This window comes from Oculina patagonica, chromosome 4, assembly GCF_052425735.1.
Source record: "Oculina patagonica isolate OP01 chromosome 4, crgOcupat, whole genome shotgun sequence".
In the NCBI taxonomy this organism is placed as follows: domain Eukaryota; kingdom Metazoa; phylum Cnidaria; class Anthozoa; order Scleractinia; family Oculinidae; genus Oculina; species Oculina patagonica.
The window spans coordinates 30,001,005-30,022,074 of record NC_135761.1 but is presented as its reverse complement, the minus strand read 5'-3'; the positions used below and the strand labels follow the sequence as shown (position 1 = coordinate 30,022,074).

The 21,070-nt window shown below is 39.1% G+C and overlaps 2 protein-coding genes across 3 annotated transcripts in view; one reads left to right on the top strand and one right to left on the bottom strand.

Moving 5' to 3' along the window:
* The first annotated feature begins 13,823 nt into the window (after positions 1 to 13,823).
* Positions 13,824 to 16,237, top strand: LOC144648302 (uncharacterized). The gene is made up of 3 exons (XM_078507907.1): positions 13,824 to 13,916; positions 14,372 to 14,636; positions 15,254 to 16,237. Exons 1-3 carry the CDS (start codon positions 13,824 to 13,826, stop codon positions 16,045 to 16,047), a joined length of 1,152 nt encoding a protein of 383 aa, XP_078364033.1. The 3' UTR covers positions 16,048 to 16,237.
* The window catches only part of LOC144652297 (U6 snRNA phosphodiesterase 1-like), a 57,229-nt gene continuing 52,394 nt past the window's right edge, over positions 16,236 to 21,070 (bottom strand). For both annotated transcript variants that reach the window (XM_078512336.1, XM_078512337.1), the window contains exons 3-9: positions 20,712 to 20,807; positions 19,681 to 19,873; positions 18,949 to 19,002; positions 18,776 to 18,815; positions 18,264 to 18,329; positions 17,790 to 17,873; positions 16,236 to 16,869 (exon numbers count right to left, since the gene is read on the bottom strand). In XM_078512336.1, coding sequence (XP_078368462.1) covers positions 16,750 to 16,869; positions 17,790 to 17,873; positions 18,264 to 18,329; positions 18,776 to 18,815; positions 18,949 to 19,002; positions 19,681 to 19,873; positions 20,712 to 20,807 — 653 coding nt within the window. In that variant the 3' untranslated portion in view covers positions 16,236 to 16,749. The remainder of the gene's footprint in view (positions 16,870 to 17,789; positions 17,874 to 18,263; positions 18,330 to 18,775; positions 18,816 to 18,948; positions 19,003 to 19,680; positions 19,874 to 20,711; positions 20,808 to 21,070) is intronic.

Here is a 21,070-nt window from a genome sequence, read left to right as displayed (position 1 = left end):
GGTTGACATGTATGCTGCCATTTTAGGAAACCTTTTGCTCTTCTACTTTGATGAACTTTATTTTATTTAGTCCTAAGTTGCAAGACAGTGAACTCAAAAGCGCGTTTGATAAGTTGATGGAGCAGTATTGTCAACTAGAAGGGATTTTCATATCACTTGTAGGATAATATTTATGCGTACCTTTGTTATCTCGATAGTTCTTTTAATTTTTTTTTTTCTGTTACTATAAGGTATCAAGGGATATATTGTTTAGTCAATGTTTGGAAGAAACACAGATGACACAGATCCTGAAATTGCTGTCGGGGATATTGTGATTCTCAACGGCGATGCAACAAAAGAACGTTTTGTCTTGGTTGACATCCAAAGGAAACTCAAAAAGCTGAACATGCTTGGCAAAGTTGATGAACGCCTCATCAAGATGGTGAACGATATGAGTACTATTCAACAAAAAGTCCTCGATTTGAAAAAGGGTATTAACGCAGCTAACAGCGATGTAGAGAAATTAAAAGAAGACGTGGAAACGAAAGCGGATGAAGAGCGGCTACAAACTTTGCAAAACGAAGTTGAAGAATTGCGAAACAGGTCCAGACACAACAACCTGTACTAACATCGCTAACCACATGGGCCTTGAGTCTCCTTGTGGTTATGTCGAGATTGAATGCGTCCCCCGTACACCTACTAATCCGGCATCGAGATACAACAAGAGGCAACATAGACCAATCCATGTGGCGCTCCTACGATAGACTTACAAATTTAAAATCCTTTCTAATGCCGCCTCGCTACTGAAGGATAACCCTTACGATCGTAACTTTTTTGAAATTGGTGCCGACTTTGCGAAGAAAACTCAAGAGCGACAAAAGGCACTTCTGCCGTTCAAGAAACACCCACAAAAGAAATTCGGGGACAACAGAAAAGTTTCATCGCTTACCCTGTTATTGGACAAATGCAAAAAAGGATAGCAAAGAGAGACGTGGCAAAGAACCATATATAAGGAGAGGGAACACCTTGGATTTATGACATGAAGGGAGGCAGAGGTTGCAGCCAGAGCTAGTGGCTTGCAGGAGGAAAAGGATCGATCGCCCCCATTCTCTACGAGGAGAAAAGGGATCAATGATGATGACTGTTGTGTTCCCTTAGATTTTTAATGGCCTTTTTTTTAAAAAAAACAATTTATGTTCATTGGCTCAGAATCCAAGGCCTTGTGGAGTGCACCATCAGAATGCTGGAAAAGCTGAAAAAATACATTCCTTTTTCTTCTGTTATTTGAAGACTATATATCTTGCAGCAGCTTTTTTCTGCTTTGATGTGTTACGCGTACACTTTTTATCACGAGTATACCACTCATTTGTTATCTGCATGATCTATCACCAATGAAAGTTAGTCAGTCAAACGACCATTCTGATGTTACATTATTAGACCTTTAAGAGTGATCGGTTTTCACCTGATAAGATGAAATCATGAAATCCAAATACGAGTCATCATCGCCAGTAAAGCTAACCAGTTACGTCATTTCTACCATTTAGGTATACTAGTAAGAAGAAACAAATACATAGATGAAGTTAAGGTTCACATCAACAAAAGAACAAAGATCTCTGATCCAATAGCCAGTCATCTTGGCTTCAACATTAAACCACTAAAATCTGACGAAGTGGTGGCAGCATTGACAACAGTGAATGACATCATTGAACACAACACTACAAGTTAAATGAACATTTCAGGTCGTGTATCCTTTGAGGGAAATGCAGAAACGATTCAAGACAATGGTAAGACACTAAAGAAGCTGGGAACAGTCCTTACGGACGAAACTGGGTCTATAAGACTGGTACTGTGGGAAACTGTTACAGGCCAAATGCAAAATGGTCAAACCTACAATCTAATTAAAGCACTAGTAATGACTTCCAAAACAACAAGTATATCATGTTCAACCGCCAATCTACAATTACACAAACACAGATGGCAATACAGAGGAGTGATGAACGGTTGATTGACAACCAACTCAACACAGTTTGTTTATAGTTCTATTAAAGAGTCCTTTTCAATAAATGTCCTTTGCAGTATGTTGATACTTCCCTTCATATTGCTACAAAAATGGCTTGTTGCAATAATTAAATATCAATTCAATTTTACAATGCTTTAGCATTTCAAGCAAAGAAATGTAGTACACTTCATAAAGTTACTGTAAGCATACTACTACATCCTTCCTCCCCTCGGCAACATTTTCTACCATTAAGGTATACTAGTAAACTACGAGTAAATGCCTGCCAAATAAACAGTTCTCAAAAAAGTTTCTTTTAGAAATCTGTGACCCCTGTTGGAGCAAATGGCATTCAAGAGGAACTCTCCAAAGCTGTAAGAAACAGAAGAAGACCTTACTATGAGTAGCATGTTACCTGTTATATTCACGTGCTATGTGATTCCTACATGTGCACCTTATGAGAAGCTTTCATAGATTTTCCTACTCTTAAATGTCTTTATGGTATATTAATCTATAACCCCACGCCATGAAAGGCTCGTAACTTTTTGACACAATAAAATCAATGTATTCCATGACGACAATGAAATGTTGCAATTTTTTCACCAGGGCAACAGACGGTTGAGTCTAGATACTTCTTTTAATATTGTAACACCATAATTACAACTGTTACAGTATTTTGAAGGACATCATTATTTGAATGCCTATTTTTCTTGTGGGTAATAATCTCTAGTCTTCCGATCAGATGACGCAGCCATTCCAAAGACACTTCAGAAAACAAGTCTTGGTTTCATTGCTAATCCAAAAAGAAAAAGATCACTGTATTACATGTCCATCATGGAGGAAGCTCACTTAAAGATGAAAAAGGATGCTGAAAGCGAAGAATCCTTTAGAAAGCGATTTATTGCTGAACGATCCAGGCAGTTCAGTTTAGTGAAGTTAGAAGAGTCGCACTTAAAAAGACAGACGGTTGCTCAGAGAGATCAGGAGAGCTGTTAAAACCAGAGTACCTGATAAAGCCCACTTATGGACGAAGACTAAGTTATGTTTTAACAAATGTGGCTGCAGTTCAGCCAGATTATGATCAGCGGTTATCTACGCAGCTTAGCGACCGCTCGCTCGTTTACTTACCGCCATTCTGTTTTCGCATCGTGTGGTGCTCTTATAAATATGTATTGGTGAAAGCAAATCGTTTTCCATCGGACCGTGTCATGTGTTGTTAAAGGCCTAAACGGTAAGAAACTGTTAGTTGGACTTTCCGCTCAATGTTGTAAATCATTTTAGTGATGTGCTTAGAACTTTAGCTTATTTCAGTTCGGTTCTTCCCACAGATTGTTATCTCGGGTAATCCAGCTCGGGTAATCCAGCTCGGGTAATCCAGTTAATGTTCAAGAATCTACATGTGTAGTACAACCTATCTTACCTGTGAATAAACGTCGTTTTGGGTTTTTTGAAACTCTTCTGGTCCAGTGACTTAGAAGCAGCCACAATAACAATCGTTTTCAACAACCGAAATGTCCGGCAAGAAAGATGCGACTCCCGATGAAGCTTCGTCCGTGGCACAAGCAAGTAGCGACGAGAAAGTTCTCGATGATGCACACGAAGAGGATGCAAGGAGGCGCCCAATGACGGAGAAAGGTTACCATTATGTAATGGACGTGAAGACAAACAACTTAAAGTCTAAGAAGCGTGAGCTAGTCCAACGAATGAGAAGTACTCTGCTGGAAAGAGGTCAGTCAGTAGATCTTTCTAAATTTAAGAGAGAGCTAAGTGAAGCTTAAGTCATCTATGGCGAATTTAGAGATATTGTTGGTGGAATTAAGGAGGTTGTCATTCCTGGTGAAAGCATTGAAGAGATTGAAAGAATCTGTGTAGAAACTGAGCAAGAGTGGTCAAAATTTGAAGCTGATATTAGAGCAGAAATAATACATCTAGAAGCTATTGAGTATCAAAAACTTGAATCTGCCTTCGATGCAGCCAGCTCCAAAGGTTCTAGTCGTGTTTCCTTTAAGGACAGAGACAGTCTCAAATCAAAACGCAGTTCCACCAGCAGTGTCAAGTCTGATAAGTTTCAGTTACGAAAGAAAGAAGCTGCTTTAAAGGTCAAGTTGGCTTTTGCAGATGAAGAACGAAAATTGAAAATGGAACAAAAAAAGGTTGAGTTAATGAAGCTAGAACAAGAGCAAAGGTTAGAGGAGCTAAGATTGAAAAGTAAGCTAGCACAAAATCAAGCCAAGCTTAATGTCTGCTTAGCAGAAGAAAAGGAAGAAATTGTTGACCGTGAACAGGACCTGGGCTCTGTTCCTCCAGTTGATAAAGCTAAGGATATGGACAATTTCCTCAAATCCATTCCAGTTACAAGTGACATTGAACAGACTCCTGTTCATCAGAATCCAATCTATTCATCATCTCAAGTTAATGGGGTTCAACTTACACCTAGTCCCCAACAGTACAGTACACCGAACCCTAATGCCACACCCTTTACACCAGTCTCTATCATCTTAGAGAAATGTATGGATAAGTTAGTGGAAACAAGTAGTACGTTAGTGGCCGCCACTGTAGAACAGAACCAAGTTAACAGGCAATTAGCTATCACTGGTCAGCTGCCAAAGATTTCAATTCCAGTCTTCAGTGGAGACCCCCTTCAGTATCCTTCCTGGAACAGTTCCTTTGGTACCCTTATTGATTCTAAGCCGATGGATGCTCAAACCAAATTTCCTAAAAACTTCCTAAATCAATACCTCACAGGGAAACCTAAACAAGTTGTTGATCAGTACCTATTGATTGGAACTGAAGATGCTTATCAGTCTGCCAGAAAATTGCTAAAAGAGAGATATGGTAATTGCAATGTTGTTGGCTCGGCATTCCTAAACAAGTTAGAAAATTGGCCAAAAGTTGGTATCAAGGATGCAGAGGCTCTAAGGGATCTTTCCGACTTCCTTAAAAACATAAAGGCTGCCAGAGAAACTACTCCAAGTCTCGAAGTGTTGGACTTTGCCAGAGAAAATGTTAAGATTCTGTCAAAGCTACCTGTCCAGCTCCAAAGTAAATGGAGAGGAAATGTAAAGAAGTGTAGAGCGCTAAATGGAGATGGGGCCTATCCACCTTTCACCGAATTTGCTGCATTTGTGAAAGAATGCGCTGAAAGGGCAAACATCCCTGAGCTTGAAGACCTAACAAGAACAAGAGAGACTGTTAAACCCAATGACCATACCAGAAAGTCATTCAAGGACAAGGAAATACATTCCTTTGCTACTCAAGGATCTGAACAAAACAGGAACTCAAACAACCAGAGTCAAGGCAAGAAAGAAAATTCTCAAACCTGTTTGTTTTGCAAGGAACATCATCACCTAGACAACTGTAATGCCGTATGATCCTAATGTTGAGATCTCCCTGCTTATTGCAAATAATTGCCCAAGTATCGTCAGGCCCAGAGAAGTTGTCCCTATGGTCAGAAGTCCCTATTGGGATGGGGAATAGTTGGCAGAGTTTGCAAATCTACAAGTGAAAGTGGCGAGAGTGAAGCAGTGTGTAACAAGATAGTTGCCAACGAGACACATGAACACTTTACCTTTTCGACCAAGGTAAAGGAAGTTATCAATCCGCAAAGGATTATCCAAGTTCTTGAGTCGGACTTTGTAGAAAGTTCTACGAGGAGCAAATCCTATTCAGTGGAAGACCAAAGGTTTCTCTCAGTTCTGGAGAATGGTATTGCAAAGAGATCAGATGGTCACTATGAGATGCCTTTACCCTTGAAGATGGATAAAGTGTCTTTACCATACAACCGTCAGCTTGCTGTCAAGAGATGGCATCAGTTGTTAGCAAGGTTTAAGAAGAACCCCAAGTTCCTTGAAGATTACCAAGTGTTTATGAAGGATGTGATTGACCTGTGTGCAGAGAGGGTACCAACAGACCGTCTGAATGTTCAGGATGGAAGGGTTAACTATGTGCCGCACACCGCTGTGTACCACCCGAGGAAGAAAGACCAAATTAGAGTGGTTTTTGATTGTTCTGCCCAGTTCGATGGTGTTTCCCTCAACGATTTCTTACTGCAAGGTCCTGACCAAATGAACACTCTGCTTGGAATCCTGTGTAGGTTCAGGCAAGAGAGAGTAGCACTTATGACTGACATAAAGAGTATGTGTCATCAGTTTATGGTGTCAGAAGAGCATAGAGATCTACTGAGGTTCCTGTGGTGGGAAGACGGAGATCCAAGTAAAGGAGTTGTCGAGTACAGAATGAAGGTGCATCTCTTTGGTGCTGGTAGCTCACCTGGCTGTGCAACTTTCGGCCTGAAGAAGGCAGCAGACGATGGTGAAGATGAGTTTGGTAAGGAAGCCGCTGAGTTTATAAGAAGAGATTTCTATGTGGATGACGGGCTTAAATCGGTTCCCACCGTGGAGGAAGCAGTCACCCTGATAAAAGCAAATCAAGGCATTTGCGCTAAAGCAGGACTTAAGCTGCACAAGGTCATGTCAAACAGGAGAGAAGTTCTCGAAGCAATCCCAATTGAAGAACGTGCTAAGGGTGTGAGAGAGTTGGATTTAAAGGTTGACCCACTTCCCTTGGAGCGTGCCTTAGGAGTGATGTGGTGCGTAGAAAATGACAGTTTCCAGTTTCGAATTGAGCTGGATGGACGCCCATTTACACGCCGGGGAATATTGTCTACAGTGAGTTCCATCTATGACCCCAATGGCTATGTTTCACCAGTAACTTTAAAAGGAAAACAAATCCTTCAACAAATGTGCAGAGACAAACTTGATTGGGACAGCCCGATCCCAGCGAGTCTGCGTCCTAAGTGGGAGATGTGGCTAAAAGATGTTGTGAACTTAGAAAAGCTAGAGATTCAAAGATGCTTTAAGCCAGATAAGTTTGGACAGATTCAGGAGTGTGAAATGCATCACTTCTCAGATGCCAGCCAGGAGGGTTACGGACAGTGTTCTTTTCTCCGCCTTGTTAATGAGGAAGACCAAGCTCACTGTTCTTTTGTCATTGGCAAAGCTCGAGTTGCTCCGATAAAGCAGTTTACCATACCAAGGCTAGAGTTAGCCGCAGCCACCGTTTCAGCGAAGATGAGTGAATTTCTGCGCGAAGAACTCCCCTACACAGATGTCAAAGAGTATTTCTGGACGGATAGTAAAATCGTCCTGGGCTATGTCAACAATGAAGCTAGGAGGTTTCATGTGTATGTTGCTAATCGTGTGCAGCAGATCCGTGATCTCACAAACCCAAGTTCTTGGCAGTATATTGACACGGAAAACAATCCAGCGGATCATGCATCTCGTGGTCTTACAGCTTCGCAGTTGTTGCAAGGTTCCAGTTGGTTAACGGGGCCAGCGTTTCTTTGGAAAGAAGGAGCCTTCCAGCCTCAAGAGAAGAAAGACATTCAAGTTGAAAAGGATGATCCGGAAGTCAAGAAAGGAAATGTCTTCATGTCTCATGTAGAAAGTACAGCTACTTACTGCCCTGATTCGTTCAAGTCAGACCGCTTAGCCCATGTATCAAGCTGGTGGCGTCTTCTGAAGGTTGTTGCTTTATGCCTGCAACTCAAGTCAAAGTTAACAAACAGAAAGGTTAAGTTGAACAATCAAGCAAATGTGAAGTGCGCTAGACCCTTGCCAAGAGCAGCTGTTTCGCTTACAGAATTCCAGTTTGCTGAAAAAGAAGTCCTGAAGATTGTTCAGCGTGAACATTTCTATGAAGAAATTCAAGTACTAGTGAAACTTCAAGTGGTTGGAGAAGTATCAACTAGAGAGTCAGCAAGACAGAGAAATCAAACTATCAAGATGTCCAGTTGTTTGTACCGTCTAGATCCATTCCTAGATGACGATGGTCTTATCAGAGTAGGTGGTCGAATCAAACGAGCCGACCTTCCAGTTGCAACAAAGCATCCAGTAATACTTCCACGGAAGAGTCCAATTACTGATTTGTTAATCAAGTTCTACCACGCCAAGGTGAACCACATGGGACGAGGAATCACCCAAAATGAATTACGCCAGAGAGGTTATTGGGTAGTTGGTGGCTCTTCAGCCGTGTCAAACTGTAAATCAAAGTGTGTGACCTGCAGAAAGTTGCGTCGTCCCCTGGAATCTCAGAAGATGGCAGACTTGCCTATTGACCGCGTTGAGCCTTCCCCGCCATTCTCGTACTGTGGTGTCGATTTCTTCGGGCCCTTTCTTATCAAAGAGAGAAGAAGTGAAGTAAAGCGTTATGGTGTCATATTCACCTGCATGGCAAGCAGAAGTATACATCTGGAGACGGCTAACTCCTTGAACACCTCATCGTTCATCAGTGCTCTGAGTCGTTTTCTCCATCGACGTGGTCCAGTGAGACAACTACGTTGTGACCAAGTCATATGGGTGGTGTATGGGAGCGCCTCATACGGACAGTTCGTAGTGCATTGGAAACTCTAATTGTCAGTGCTGGCACCCAGCTAGACGACGAAGCGTTCAGAACCCTTATGACAGAGGTAGAGTGTATAGTGAATTCCAGGCCACTAAAGTCAGCAACCTGAATGATCCAGATGCACCAGAACCTCTAACGCCAAATCATCTGCTCACCCTAAAGCAGAAAGTAGTGCTTCCGCCCCCTGGCAAATTCCAGCGAGCAGATCTTTATTGTCGCAAATGGTGGCGTAGAATGCAGTATCTTGCCATTCAATTCTGGGTTAGGTGGCGTCATGAGTTTCTCCAGAACCTGCAGTCCCGTAGTAAGTGGATGCGCCCAACACGAAACCTGATGGTAGGGGACATAGTAATATCCAAGGAAGATGAAGGGCCACGTAACCAGTGGCCACTCGCCAAGGTCGTTGAAGTCTACCCCAGTGAAGATGGTTATGTCAGGAAAGTCAAAATTCTAAAGGCTGACGGAGAGCTAGACAACAAAGGGAGACGACAGAAGCCTCCTCCACTCTTGGACAGACCAATCCATAAATTGGTCCTGCTGTTACCGTGTGATGAGTCTTAGCTGCTTTCCCATGAGAGTAATACAAAGACCGGGGAATTCCCCATCGAGGAGCCAGATGTTCAGTGAGAGAGACTAAGTACAAGTGAACTATAGACATGAACATTCGTTTTTATTTTCAAGTGACTGTTGATTAAGTTTGTTAAGGTTTAATTGTTAGAAAACAATTAGGGGAGCCATGTGGCTGCAGTTCAGTCAGATTATGATCAGCGGTTATCTACGCAGCTTAGCGACCGCTCGCTCGTTTACTTACCGCCATTTTGTTTTCGCATCGTGTGGTGCTCTTATAAATATGTATTGGTGAAAGCAAATCGTTTTCCATCGGACCGTGTCATGTGTTGTTAAAGGCCTAAACGGTAAGAAACTGTTCGTTGAACTTTCCGCTCAATGTTGTAAATCATTTTAGTGATGTGCTTAGAACTTTAGCTTATTTCAGTTCGGTTCTTCCCACAGATTGTTATCTCGGGTAATCCAGCTCGGGTAATCCAGCTCGGGTAATCCAGTTAATGTTCAAGAATCTACATGTGTAGTACAACCTATCTTACCTGTGAATAAACGTCGTTTTGGGTTTTTTGAAACTCTTCTGGTCGAGTGACTTAGAAGCAGCCACAACAAAACAAAAAGACGCCCTTGAGAAACTGAATATTCTGATCAAAATCTGAAAGATCATGATGCCGTGCTCTTCCAGGCCAAGGGCATTACTCGGAATTATGCCAAGAAATTAAAGCACAATTTTAAAGTGGAGCACATTATCATCGCTAGTACTGAGGCAAAGCAGTTAAAGGTTTCATGGAAATTAGAAATCCTCAAAGAAGAGAAGACCAATGAATTTTAAAGGGCCTACGAGGAAGCCATGTATCAAAGAAAAGTTAAAAGAAACTTGTTGAAAATCAAAAGACAGAAAACTCAAATAGTTTGAAAACAATGTCTGACACATAAATCACATCTGCAGTTTACTCCCCTTGCCAAAGAACTTCCTTATTGTCTTCTTTATTAATTCATGAAATTGGAGTGCAAATGTACCGACCTTTTCTATCTCCAGTTGTCATGTCAAAGAAACTAGAGGATTTGATGATCATGAACACAAGAAATTTTACATCCAAAGAATGGAATCTAGAGCCCATGTTGCAAACCTTTTGTCTCAATTTCCATCCAATTTACCATGGCCTGAGTACGATTAAGTTGGACTGCCCAAAGCAAGCAAGATGAAATTTTTCATCTTCAGCTTGTAAAAGACAATCACCACCGCGAGATTGGCAAATTAGAATTGCGTTTCCAATTGGCTTAGCTTAAAAACAAGACAGTCAGTTTTCCTACAGGTGCTACGAAAACTTCGAGCAGTAAACCTCTCGTTGAAACACATGAAGGCTCCCCATCATAGCATTCACGGTAGGTCAAAAAGAAGTGAGCGCCTTCATGGTTACTCGTGTTTAACGGTGTAATTTTATGATTACCTTCAAACAGAGAACAACTGTTCTAGAGACCAACTGGCCAGGTGTTTACTTAACTCGAGCTTTCTGGGTTTTTCTACTAGTGGTAAAATGACACGAAAAGTATGCAAAGTTCAAAGGCAGTACATTTCTGAAATTTACCTTGATTTTGTTTATCAGGTAAGCTCAATCTATTATATATATATAAGTAGAACTGGATTGAATTAAATTTTACAGGGCTAATAAGTGAGGGCTAATGTTAGAACACGGCCTTATCAGTTTTAAAAGGGTATATTTTGCTTTTAATAGTCTTCTACTATTACACTATTTTGATTATTTCTATATGATGATATCTGATTAACCCCACTTCATTAGAGATGTGCCATTATGATTTTTCCTTTTTTCTGCATCTAGTCAACCTGCCAACAACTCACATTGCTGTTCAGGAATTAACTGAGGAACTGGAGGCTGGCTAGCCCGGAACCCCTTCTAGTGTCAAATTGCATGCGTCATCTCCCAATTTTTTTTTTTGAGTTTTTTAAGATGAACTTGTGTCCATAATGAACACCTCTAGGGCAAGAACAAGAAAGTACAACAGATTCCAAGTGGGAGCTTTTATGAAGCTGCAGAAGTTAAAAAGGGAACAAGCTGTGAGTGACTGTAACCAACTTAAAAATCTTAACATGGAGCTTGAAGTAAATGTTGTGAAGATCAGTGAAGAGAATAACTATTCAAAGTGGCTATGAGCCACTAAACTCGGAAAATTTATTATGAAACAAGAATCGAAAACAACAAACTGACAAATAGAGATTTGCTAAAACAAATGATGTTAAACTTTCCACAACTCAGATCACTTCACTTAGTTTCATTGTCATCAAGCTGCTCATCGAGAGCAGGTTGTTTGGAAGGTTGGCAAAATAATAATATCATCAGAAAAAATAAGTTTTGGTTTATTTCAAGAAAACTGACATGAATACAATATTTCGGCTGGTAGTTAAGCATGCATGTACCGTATTTATTCGGCTATAAGCCGAGACCCTAGACTTTTAGTTTTTGGAACCAGTTAGACTCTCACAAAAAATAAACACGAAACCCCTGGCTATAAGCCGAGACCCAATTTTTCCTTTAAACTATAAAACGATCCACGTACAGCGAATCAACATATTCGTTAAATCACAACTATGCAATTGAAAAACAACAAATCACTGATAAAGAATGAATTCATTAATAGAACCGTACACAATTAAGCGTGACAAAACATTCACCTGAGTTCAGAATCCCATCTCAAACAAACACGCATTCTTCTGAAGAATTAAGCAGTTATCGATCATCATGCCAAAAGCTACTGGTTTTCAAACAACTAAACCTTCAAATTGAAAGTTGTTGCCGAGGTAGAGACAGTTCAGAACAACTGCAAAATCGCCAGAGAATACGGGATGATTGCTGATGATTCAGTGAATCTTCAGTCCGTCGTAATTCGCCAGGTTGCTAGCGAAAAGATCAAGCAGATCAAGCGGGTGAACTTTGTCATCAAAACGAAACATGTGCTGTTACCAGTACTTGTCGAGTATCCTCAATCCATTCAAACTCTTCTGAAGTGCTTTCTTTTAGCAGAGAAGTCGTGGTATTTTAAGTTTTAGCTTTTGAACAAAAATATTGCATGCAACCGATTTCTGTCAGATCGTGTTACAATGTTTACCAAGCGCGTGGGAAAGACCGCTTCTGATTGGCCAGTTTCTGGTGTCGCGACAACAAGTCAAATAGATCGATTCCTTCTTGACCCTTCTTCTCTTGAAAAGTCACGTTAGCAGTGATTTTGCAAATTTAAAACTAAACTTAAAGGAAGGAACAGAAGGAAAGGAACAGAAACAGTCTCAGGCAGAAATAATTATTGTAGAAGAGATTGCGAGGAAATTGTTTAAGACATGCGGGATTTCGAATGCCCTCGTCAGTTCAAAAGACGATCACGATCACGTACGCCGACAAAACAATAATATTCCAGAGCGAGCCGATGGAGGACGAGTTCCAGCCTAAATAGCGACGAAGACGAATAAAAACTTAATTCCTAACGCTGCGTCATTAAACCAAATGGCTTTTTAGGAGCCGCCGCTAAAATAAAAGGTAATGACCAAAAATAAATACAAACGTTTGTTAATTTTCGTTTGTTGATGACCGCTCGGCTTATAAATGAATATTTCATTCAAATTGAACTTTTTTCTAGTACCATCTAATTTTTTTCGGAAATACTCGGCGATAAATCGAACCCCAAGTTTTGTTGAATTTTAACCAGTTCTCAGTAAGATTTGGTGAAAATATATAGTCTTTGTGTACTTCATATATGCGCATGCGTTCAGCACGAAATTCCGTGTGCTTGGGTCTACGCCTGGAAGAATGCATACCACAAGGAGAACATTGGGTTTTCAGAAACAAATATATAGCCTTTGTGTACTTCATATAAAGTAACAAAGTAAAGCTCGCGTTTTAGCCAACCCCCCTACCCGCTTCACAAGATTAATTGATTAATTTAATTTGATATTAATTAATTAATTCAATTAAAATGTCTAACAGGAAACGAGTGAAGGAGTGAGGGAGTGAAGGAGTGAAATCGGCCCTCTCACCAAAACTCGGAATTTTCCGAGTTAAAAAGGAAGTGAAAAGCAAATGAAGAAAAGCTGAGGTGCTTGGAAATAAAGGTCAATGCCTAATGTCAATGTTGACACTGCTGCTTAAGAGTATTTCAAAGAATACAACAATCATTTTTTTTTTCAGTGAAGCAGTGTAAAACATTTGTTATTCATATATATTATTTTTACCCATCTCATTTTTGGGGGCTGCATGAAGCAAAGAGCCTAAACTTTGCTGCCTGTCTGGCATAAGTAGATCTCCCATGCTTTTATTATAGTTGATTGTAAAATTCACGTTATTTAATTAATTTCTCTACTTTAACTTTATCTCTACTTATACTTGTATTTTTAGGCTTAGTATTTTTAATAGTCAAACAAAGTGACTCCTGTTGACTAAGTTTTTGCTGTGCGTCTTGTAGGAGAGTTTTTAACAAAAGCAGTCGACAAAATGAAAAGTGTTGGTTAGTACAAATACAAGAAAGGATCTTCAAGGTCATCAAGCCAGAATGAGGGTGCTAGTGAAGAGGACAAACCTGCAAACAGAGCTAAGTTGATAACGAATGAGCGAAAAAGAAAAATTAAGAATCTTTTTAACTGAATTGCATCAACAGAAGATAGCATTTGAACCAGACAGTTACAGTTAAATAAAGCAAAATCCTTGACCAACGTCACTCAGTGTCCAGAAATTTCATAACAAATAAGGAAAATAACCATTAGCAGCTTTGCAAAAAAGGAATCAAAATCAGGGTGGTATTACAAGAAAAAAAAAAACAGCCATCTTAAACACTTTCGCATTCTGAGGGAAAAACAACTACAAATTCTGGTGGGTTGAAAATGAGTAAAGGCAAGGTACAGCCTCCTTTGCCAGTCAGCAAAGAATATGGGAATAACTATTGTCTTCAAGTTCTGATAGTGTTGACAACATTGGTACATCATCCTCAGATGGCCAGGATTTTTGAACTCCCCTTTGCATTTTTTGAGTGATGTGAAAGGGGATAACATTTAAGCGATTTTTAAAAAGAAAAGAAAGAAAGAAATATCAGTGTGTGAGAAGGTTCAGGATGATGTGTATGTTTCGAGGTTCGAAGGCTTGAATCTGTAGCAGTATACAGACGCACGTTCCATGTTTTGCAAAAAGAAGCATGCGCAGACCTGCACTGAGTGTAATTTGATGATAAGTGTTGCTCAGCATATTTTAGAGAATGGATTCATTCTTCTCATACAGGCATTTGAGATGTGCAGACCCGGTGTTACTTACATGTCATTTCACGTACAGAGAAAGTTATTACAGTTACCTCTTGCTGCCATTGGGGTAGGAGTTAGTCCGCAGAAACATATTGTTTGTATGTAGTAGAAAAGCAGTAAATCATGGTGTGTTGCAGACTATTCTTAACAAAGCTGTGCAAAGCAGTGGAAACAATAAGGAGGCCATGGTGTCAAGAGCTGAAATGAAGTCTCTTCTTAATCTTGCCGAGAGTGAATATGAGAAAGAGCGGCTTAAGTATTTGGTTCTAAGATCTTCAGGGATGTTTACCGCAAAAGCACAAAAGATTTATGGTTTTCACAATGTCCACAAAAAGACAGCATCAGTTCAAGCTGCATATGAAGAGGCAGATACAATAAAGGAAACAATTGGCAACACTTGGAGTATGTGATGTCGATTGCGGGAGTGAAGATGAGACTTCTGACAGTGAAGTTAACAATGATCATTAAGAAGATGATAGAAATCCCAATGAAGGAGGTGTGTTACCTCACCAGTTTGAACTATCAGACTTTGTCAATGACAGAGAATGATGCTACAAACATGTGCCAGAGACGGGTGACTTAAGTATGAACTCTCATCAGTTGCAAGACATTCTAAGGAAGTGCAGTTTCAACTGGTCCAGATTCGCAAAATGTTGTAAAAGAAACGTTGCATGATTTAAAAATAGAAGCAGTGGAACAATTACAATATTGTGGTAGAATGGACAGGAGCAGATGCCTGGCGTCACACAGCGGGAGTTGTAACATTTGATGGCAACAAAAAGGCTCAGAAAAAGGCTACTTTTAGGCGAATAAAGGCTTTCCTTGAGGACAAATACAAACAACAGCTTGCTTATGGAACAGTAGTACAACTTTGTGTTGCCCAGAATAAGAGAAGACATTCTGCCATGCGCAACAAAGGATTTGCAAAAGGATTTACAAAAGGGCATGCATCCAACATATAACAGGATTTCCATGTAACATTATTTTTATTTATTTTTCGCTGATATGTCTTACGTAAGTTTACAGGCAGGCAATCGTGAGCTTGTACAAAAAAAATGGCCTATATGCAAAAGATCATCAAGCTCTACTCCTGAATAAGGACAAAACTGAACTTCTCTACCTTTACTCGAAGCACAATCCGCAGCAGTCTCTACCTCCAATCCGTTTTGGTCAAGATATAATTCAGCCATCTCAATTTGCCAGAAACATCGGTGTGATATTTGACAGAACCATGACTATGCTTCCACATATCAGTTCTATTTGTAAATCTGCCTCTTATCATCTTCGCAACATCTCCCGTATAAGGAAATACTTATCCACGAAAACAACCGAGATCTTGGTCCATGCTTTTGTATCGTCCAAACTCGACCACTGCAACTCTCTCTTGTATAATGTGCCGAAGTACGCTTTAAAAAAGCTCCAGTCTGTTCAGAACGCCGCTGCTCGACTTATCACTTGTTCCCGAAAATACGACCACATCACTCCAATACTGAAAGAACTACACTGGCTTCCTGTTTCTGAACGCATTAAATTCAAGATTCTGCTACTTACCTTCAGAGCTCTCCATCAACAATCTCCTATCTACATTCAAGATTTGCTAACGTACTACCAACCTTCAAGAACCCTCCGATCATCACACTCTTCACGTCTCAACCCTGTCAAATTCCACCTCAAATCGTATGGGTCTCGAGCTTTTTCTGTTTCCTCGCCTGAACTTTGGAACAGTTTGCCTGTTTTTATACGCTCGTGTGACAATTTAAGTTCTTTTAAATCAAAACTCAAAACGTTTCTTTTTAAAACTTATTACTCTTAGCAATTTTAACTTTTTATTACTTTTAATGCAAATTTTTAATTTTAAGATTTATTCAGCTAATTTTAACAAAATTTTTATTGATTTTATTATATATATATATATATTTTTTAAACATTTGTAAAGCGCCTAGAGCAGGCCTGGATAGGCGCTATAAAAATATATTTATTATTTATTATTATTATTACTCTGTAGCTCATTCTGCAGAAAGCTCTTTCATTCTTTTGACTGCATATTGCAACACTTCTATGTACTTTTAACAGATGGAAATGTCAATATGATATTGAAAAACAGATTTACCACCCTTGACAACTAATTTCATCAATAACTAATCTTACCTCGTCCACATTTGCAGTCTTGGTGTCCATTCCAACACTGTAGTTTCGACAGTTACAAGTGCCAATCAACAGTTATAAGTGTTGATTGACAGCTACATGTGTCAATCGACAGTTTTACGTGTTGATCCATGGTCAGTTATAAGTTTTGATTGACAGTTATAATTGTCGATGGCCAATCAACAACTGTCCTTTGACATTAAAGAAGCGAAAAATTAAGAGGTCATTTGATAGCCCTAGAAAGCCACCATACAGAAATCATCTCTGACATTTCTCTGTAAACCCAATGTGGAATGGGTTTACTATTGTGAAAACTAGTTCCATTATCAATCCAATTGAGGATCATGCCATCTGTGATTGACTTGTTTCATCACGTCGCATCCAAAGGAAACACAAAATGTTTATTTCCTATTTTACAATGTACTTCTGTCACCTCCAACACCAATGATCTGGCGACGTCTTTTTCACAAATATGAGCATCAAACACTTCCTGCAAAGAGAATCACTAGACAGTCAGCACTGCTGTCAGTACAATCAGTATATTGCAGTTTTCAGTGAAATGCGAACTCTGAAATTCAAAATCCAACTAACGAATGTGTTTTTTGCTGCCGTCAATCATTACGGCAACAGTAAACGAACCATGAAAAACAGAAACAAACAAAATGGATCAAAATCTACCAATCACAATCAAGAGACGTGACCTTTTGACCTGGTTGAAGTGAACTTCTGTTTCCTGAGAGGTCCGCTAAGTTGATTGATGGCAGCAAAAAGAATAAACTGTTGGTTCAGGATTGAATGTCAGAGTTCGCATTTCAGTGAAAACTGCAATAAAAAGTGGGTGGTTGGCAAATTGTGTTGGTCCCAGGAAAATGCTCTACTGGTCCCAAGATGTGTAAACATCACTCAACGTGTAAACATAATCATGTTTATTAGTTAAAATGATAAACAACCGCAATGCAACACGATAAATTGTTTATAAATCATCAATGTTAATCATATGGGTATTTTGTGATTAAAATCAAAGCCCTGTCTATATTTGTTTGTTTATTTAATTTTTTTATTTATTTCACAATAACACCCAATACATTAATTACAATAAACTCTGTACAAGACTACTTACAGTAGCCTGTTTCACAATACTTATATCCTTTGAATGCCCTGTTTTTTTTGTCTTTTAAAAGTACATGTAACTTCTGAATGTTATGCCACCCCATTGCTAAGCCCTCCTGATTTCAGAAGATTTTTTGCAATTTGTTCTTGACAAGATGCAGGCTTTTCGGCTTTAACCTGAGAACTTGGTAACAAAATTGTTGACTCTTAAAAGTTACTATCGGTTTTCTAAGATCTGTAAGATCCATGGAATGAGTCAGTGAGTGGGGACCCTGTGATCAGCTTGGGTACATATATTACCTGAAGTTTAAATTGTTTGTCCTGTGTCCTCTCAGAACAGATATCACCAAGTAACCATGCAACACTCACATGGAATGATGGATCCTACAGTGTGAAAATGTACAAACATAAAAAAAGTCACATTTGAAATTCAAACCAATTCTACCTATGGCATGTTGTACATTAAGGTTGGCACAAGAGTTAAGGAGAAAAAAGGGGACAAAAAACAAGTAGGCCACCCTCATACAACAACAGATAGAGTTGATAGCATTCTAATTAGGGTAGATGTATTTTAATCTCAACCTGCACCAACTCTTCTTTAATTTAATCATTCCAATAAAGCACTGACACACTCTCAAATGTTTATTAGATTTTTATACACTAAAAAGCTACATGTATGAAGCATATTTTTAACTGCTTGAAACATCATTAGTTTTCTTTATTAGTTTTCCTTTTGTTTACAAAAAAAATTATAAAATCAGATTCGATCAGTACCTTGTAGAATGCAGGGAGAGAAAATTCCTGAAAGACTTCATTTATTAAATCAACAATATCTTTGAACTGAAAAACAAAACCACACCATGGTTAGTTTACCCATACCAATACATCTGCGCCTGTACAGTGAGTCTTTGAGAATAGTGTATCTCAAACCCAGGGGGGGTACTTGCAGTTTACATGATGGGGAGGTCCGACGTATTTTTTTGGGTTGAAAATTTACACCCTCGGTATTTTTTTGGGTCAAGAGATCTATTTTTTTAGGTCTTAAAGTCTGTTTGATTGAATAAATCAGTATCGAGGTGCTAGATCTTGTACTTTCTGGGGTAGAGAATTTTGTTGTCAGGTATTTTTTCGGGTGTAAAATTTCAGGCTCATGTATTTTTTTGGGTTCGCAATATGAAGCTCCGTCGCCTCCCCCCCCCCCGTCATGAATACTGCAAGTACCCCCCCTTGGATCTCAAACAAGTTAAATGCATTGTGTACAGTGTGAGTAAAGTTTGCCTTCTTACCTTCTTGTATTCTGACATGATCTTCAGTGCTACAAATGATCTGAAATATATAAAATTGTATGTCACATGTTGTAAGACAAGTTTACAGCATTCAAGAGCACAGAATGTGATATGGTAAAAGACAACAAAAAATTATTAAGGTAAAAAGGAAAGGTTTTTATAAACACTATCACCTTGTTTTCTCATCATTTGTGTACAATTCAGGCCATTGCAAGGCAGACACAAAACTATAAATGTAAAAAATGGCAGGTTGTATTAATGAATGTTGCTACCTTCAGGTAGCTAAATGTATAACCACCAAGTGTGGGTTTAATTATCTAAATAAAATAAAAAGGTTTTCAAGATAAATGGGATAAAAAGGATTACAATTTTGGGAGATATTTTAATTAATATTACACTAAAGCAGAGTAACATACCGGTACTACCTACAAATTCAGTAGTATAACATATGTAGCATCTGTAAGTTCATTATTGTCCTATTTAAATATAAGTCAAGTTATGTTTGGGGGTTGGCACTTTTAGAGGGTCTTAGCTTCCGGGACTTGCTAACAACCATGAAATTTTATTACTACATGTACTTTGGGAAGGTTGGTAATTTCAGGGGGACTTTCAAAATGTTACAGTGAGAATGACGCATCTAAAACTGTACACAAAAAAACAAATGTTAAATTGTTGTACCTTAAAGAATCTACTCAGTTATCAATCATATTTTCAATCTGCTTTTACAGTGCCTGGCCCAGTGTCTTGTGAATGCATCTTATGTAACTGGCAATAATTTGATTATTTTCAAATCAATCAAGGAAATGCGGAACCTAACTGAGTGAGTACATAAAATTCGATGACTCATCTTCTGAACATCATCCGTCTACTTTTAGAGTGTACAACATTGTTGTTGAAGTGTTTACCTGTGCACAGTGCTGAGACCATTCCTAAGCTGTTGTACAATTGGCTCAATCCAGTAATGTCTAATGGGTACTGTTCTGGATACACTCATGTGTAACTCGTCACATGGTATCATGTGCACTTCGTGTGATGTCACAGCTGACAGACATTCAACTACTGATACCACAAGACTCTCAAAATGTACACTGGCCTTAACTGTCAAAAACAAACATTATCAATTACTGATTAGCAGAGTATACATGTATATGTATGCAGAGTTGTCGAAATGATTTGAAGTAACAGGAGATATTTTAATAGTAGGCGGCATTGGGGGTTGGAGAACCCCATCATGCGAGGGGGTCTGGGGACTAGACAGGCTCCTAGCAAGGTACAGGGGCAGCGCCCTGTTGGGGGTTCAGGATGCAAACCCCTTTGGGGACAAAATAGATCTGAGGTTTTTACACTAGTTAGCTGAAATTGCCTTTCCTCAAAGCAATTCTTTCAATTATAAGTCCCACCTTTTCCAATATCTTGCTCAGAACTGACCTACTAGCATTCGGAGTAGCCAGGGCAGTATTCAGAATAGGCAGTGAAATGCGCTGGTTGTCGGCTTATTTTGGCAACCCTGTGTATGGTTCAACTCATAAGGATCTAGTGAGTGCAAAAAGTGCAAATAATTGAATAGATGCCTGATCCAAACTTGCCAACTGGAATTGTGAACATTTCCCAATTATGCAAGTACCAAAAGGAGAAGCCACTGGTAAAAGGGGAATCAAATGCCTTCTTTAGTTGAAAATGCTTGTCATAGATCATGTAGTCATTGACTGTTGCATTGTTAAGCTTAGAACTAATCAGAGAGTTGACCTTGACTTCCAAAAAGAACTACTGTATTAAAAACTGTTTAAAACTTGAGGAAACCAGACTAAACCACACAATTATTTCACCAGTGATATTGTATATGCCACGGTTCAGTTTTACCCTTGCTACAATTTAATATTTTCCTTTGTTTTATATTCATCATCATACAATTTTATTAATTAATTATATCACTCACATGGAATGAATACATGCATGGCCCAGTTACCAGGAAAGTGTGAAAATGTTCTAACTCGTCCATCATGTTTAGATGGCTCATCCTCTGGTATGGAATCTAAACAAAAGTATCAAACACATACATTTACAGTAGGCACGTAAAGCTACAATGGACAAAATTTGAGAAGTCAGCCCATAACTGAAGAGCTGGGGAAATCTTGCATGCAGGTTTATACCAGCACAGCCCATGTGAACTAACTTTTCAGAGCTAAGTCTTTTTTTTATGAAAAGGCAACATGTTCTATAGGGAACAAAATTACAAGAAAGAACTCTTTGAATGTTACAAAAAAACCTTCAGTTGTTATTTTTTAATTAATTATC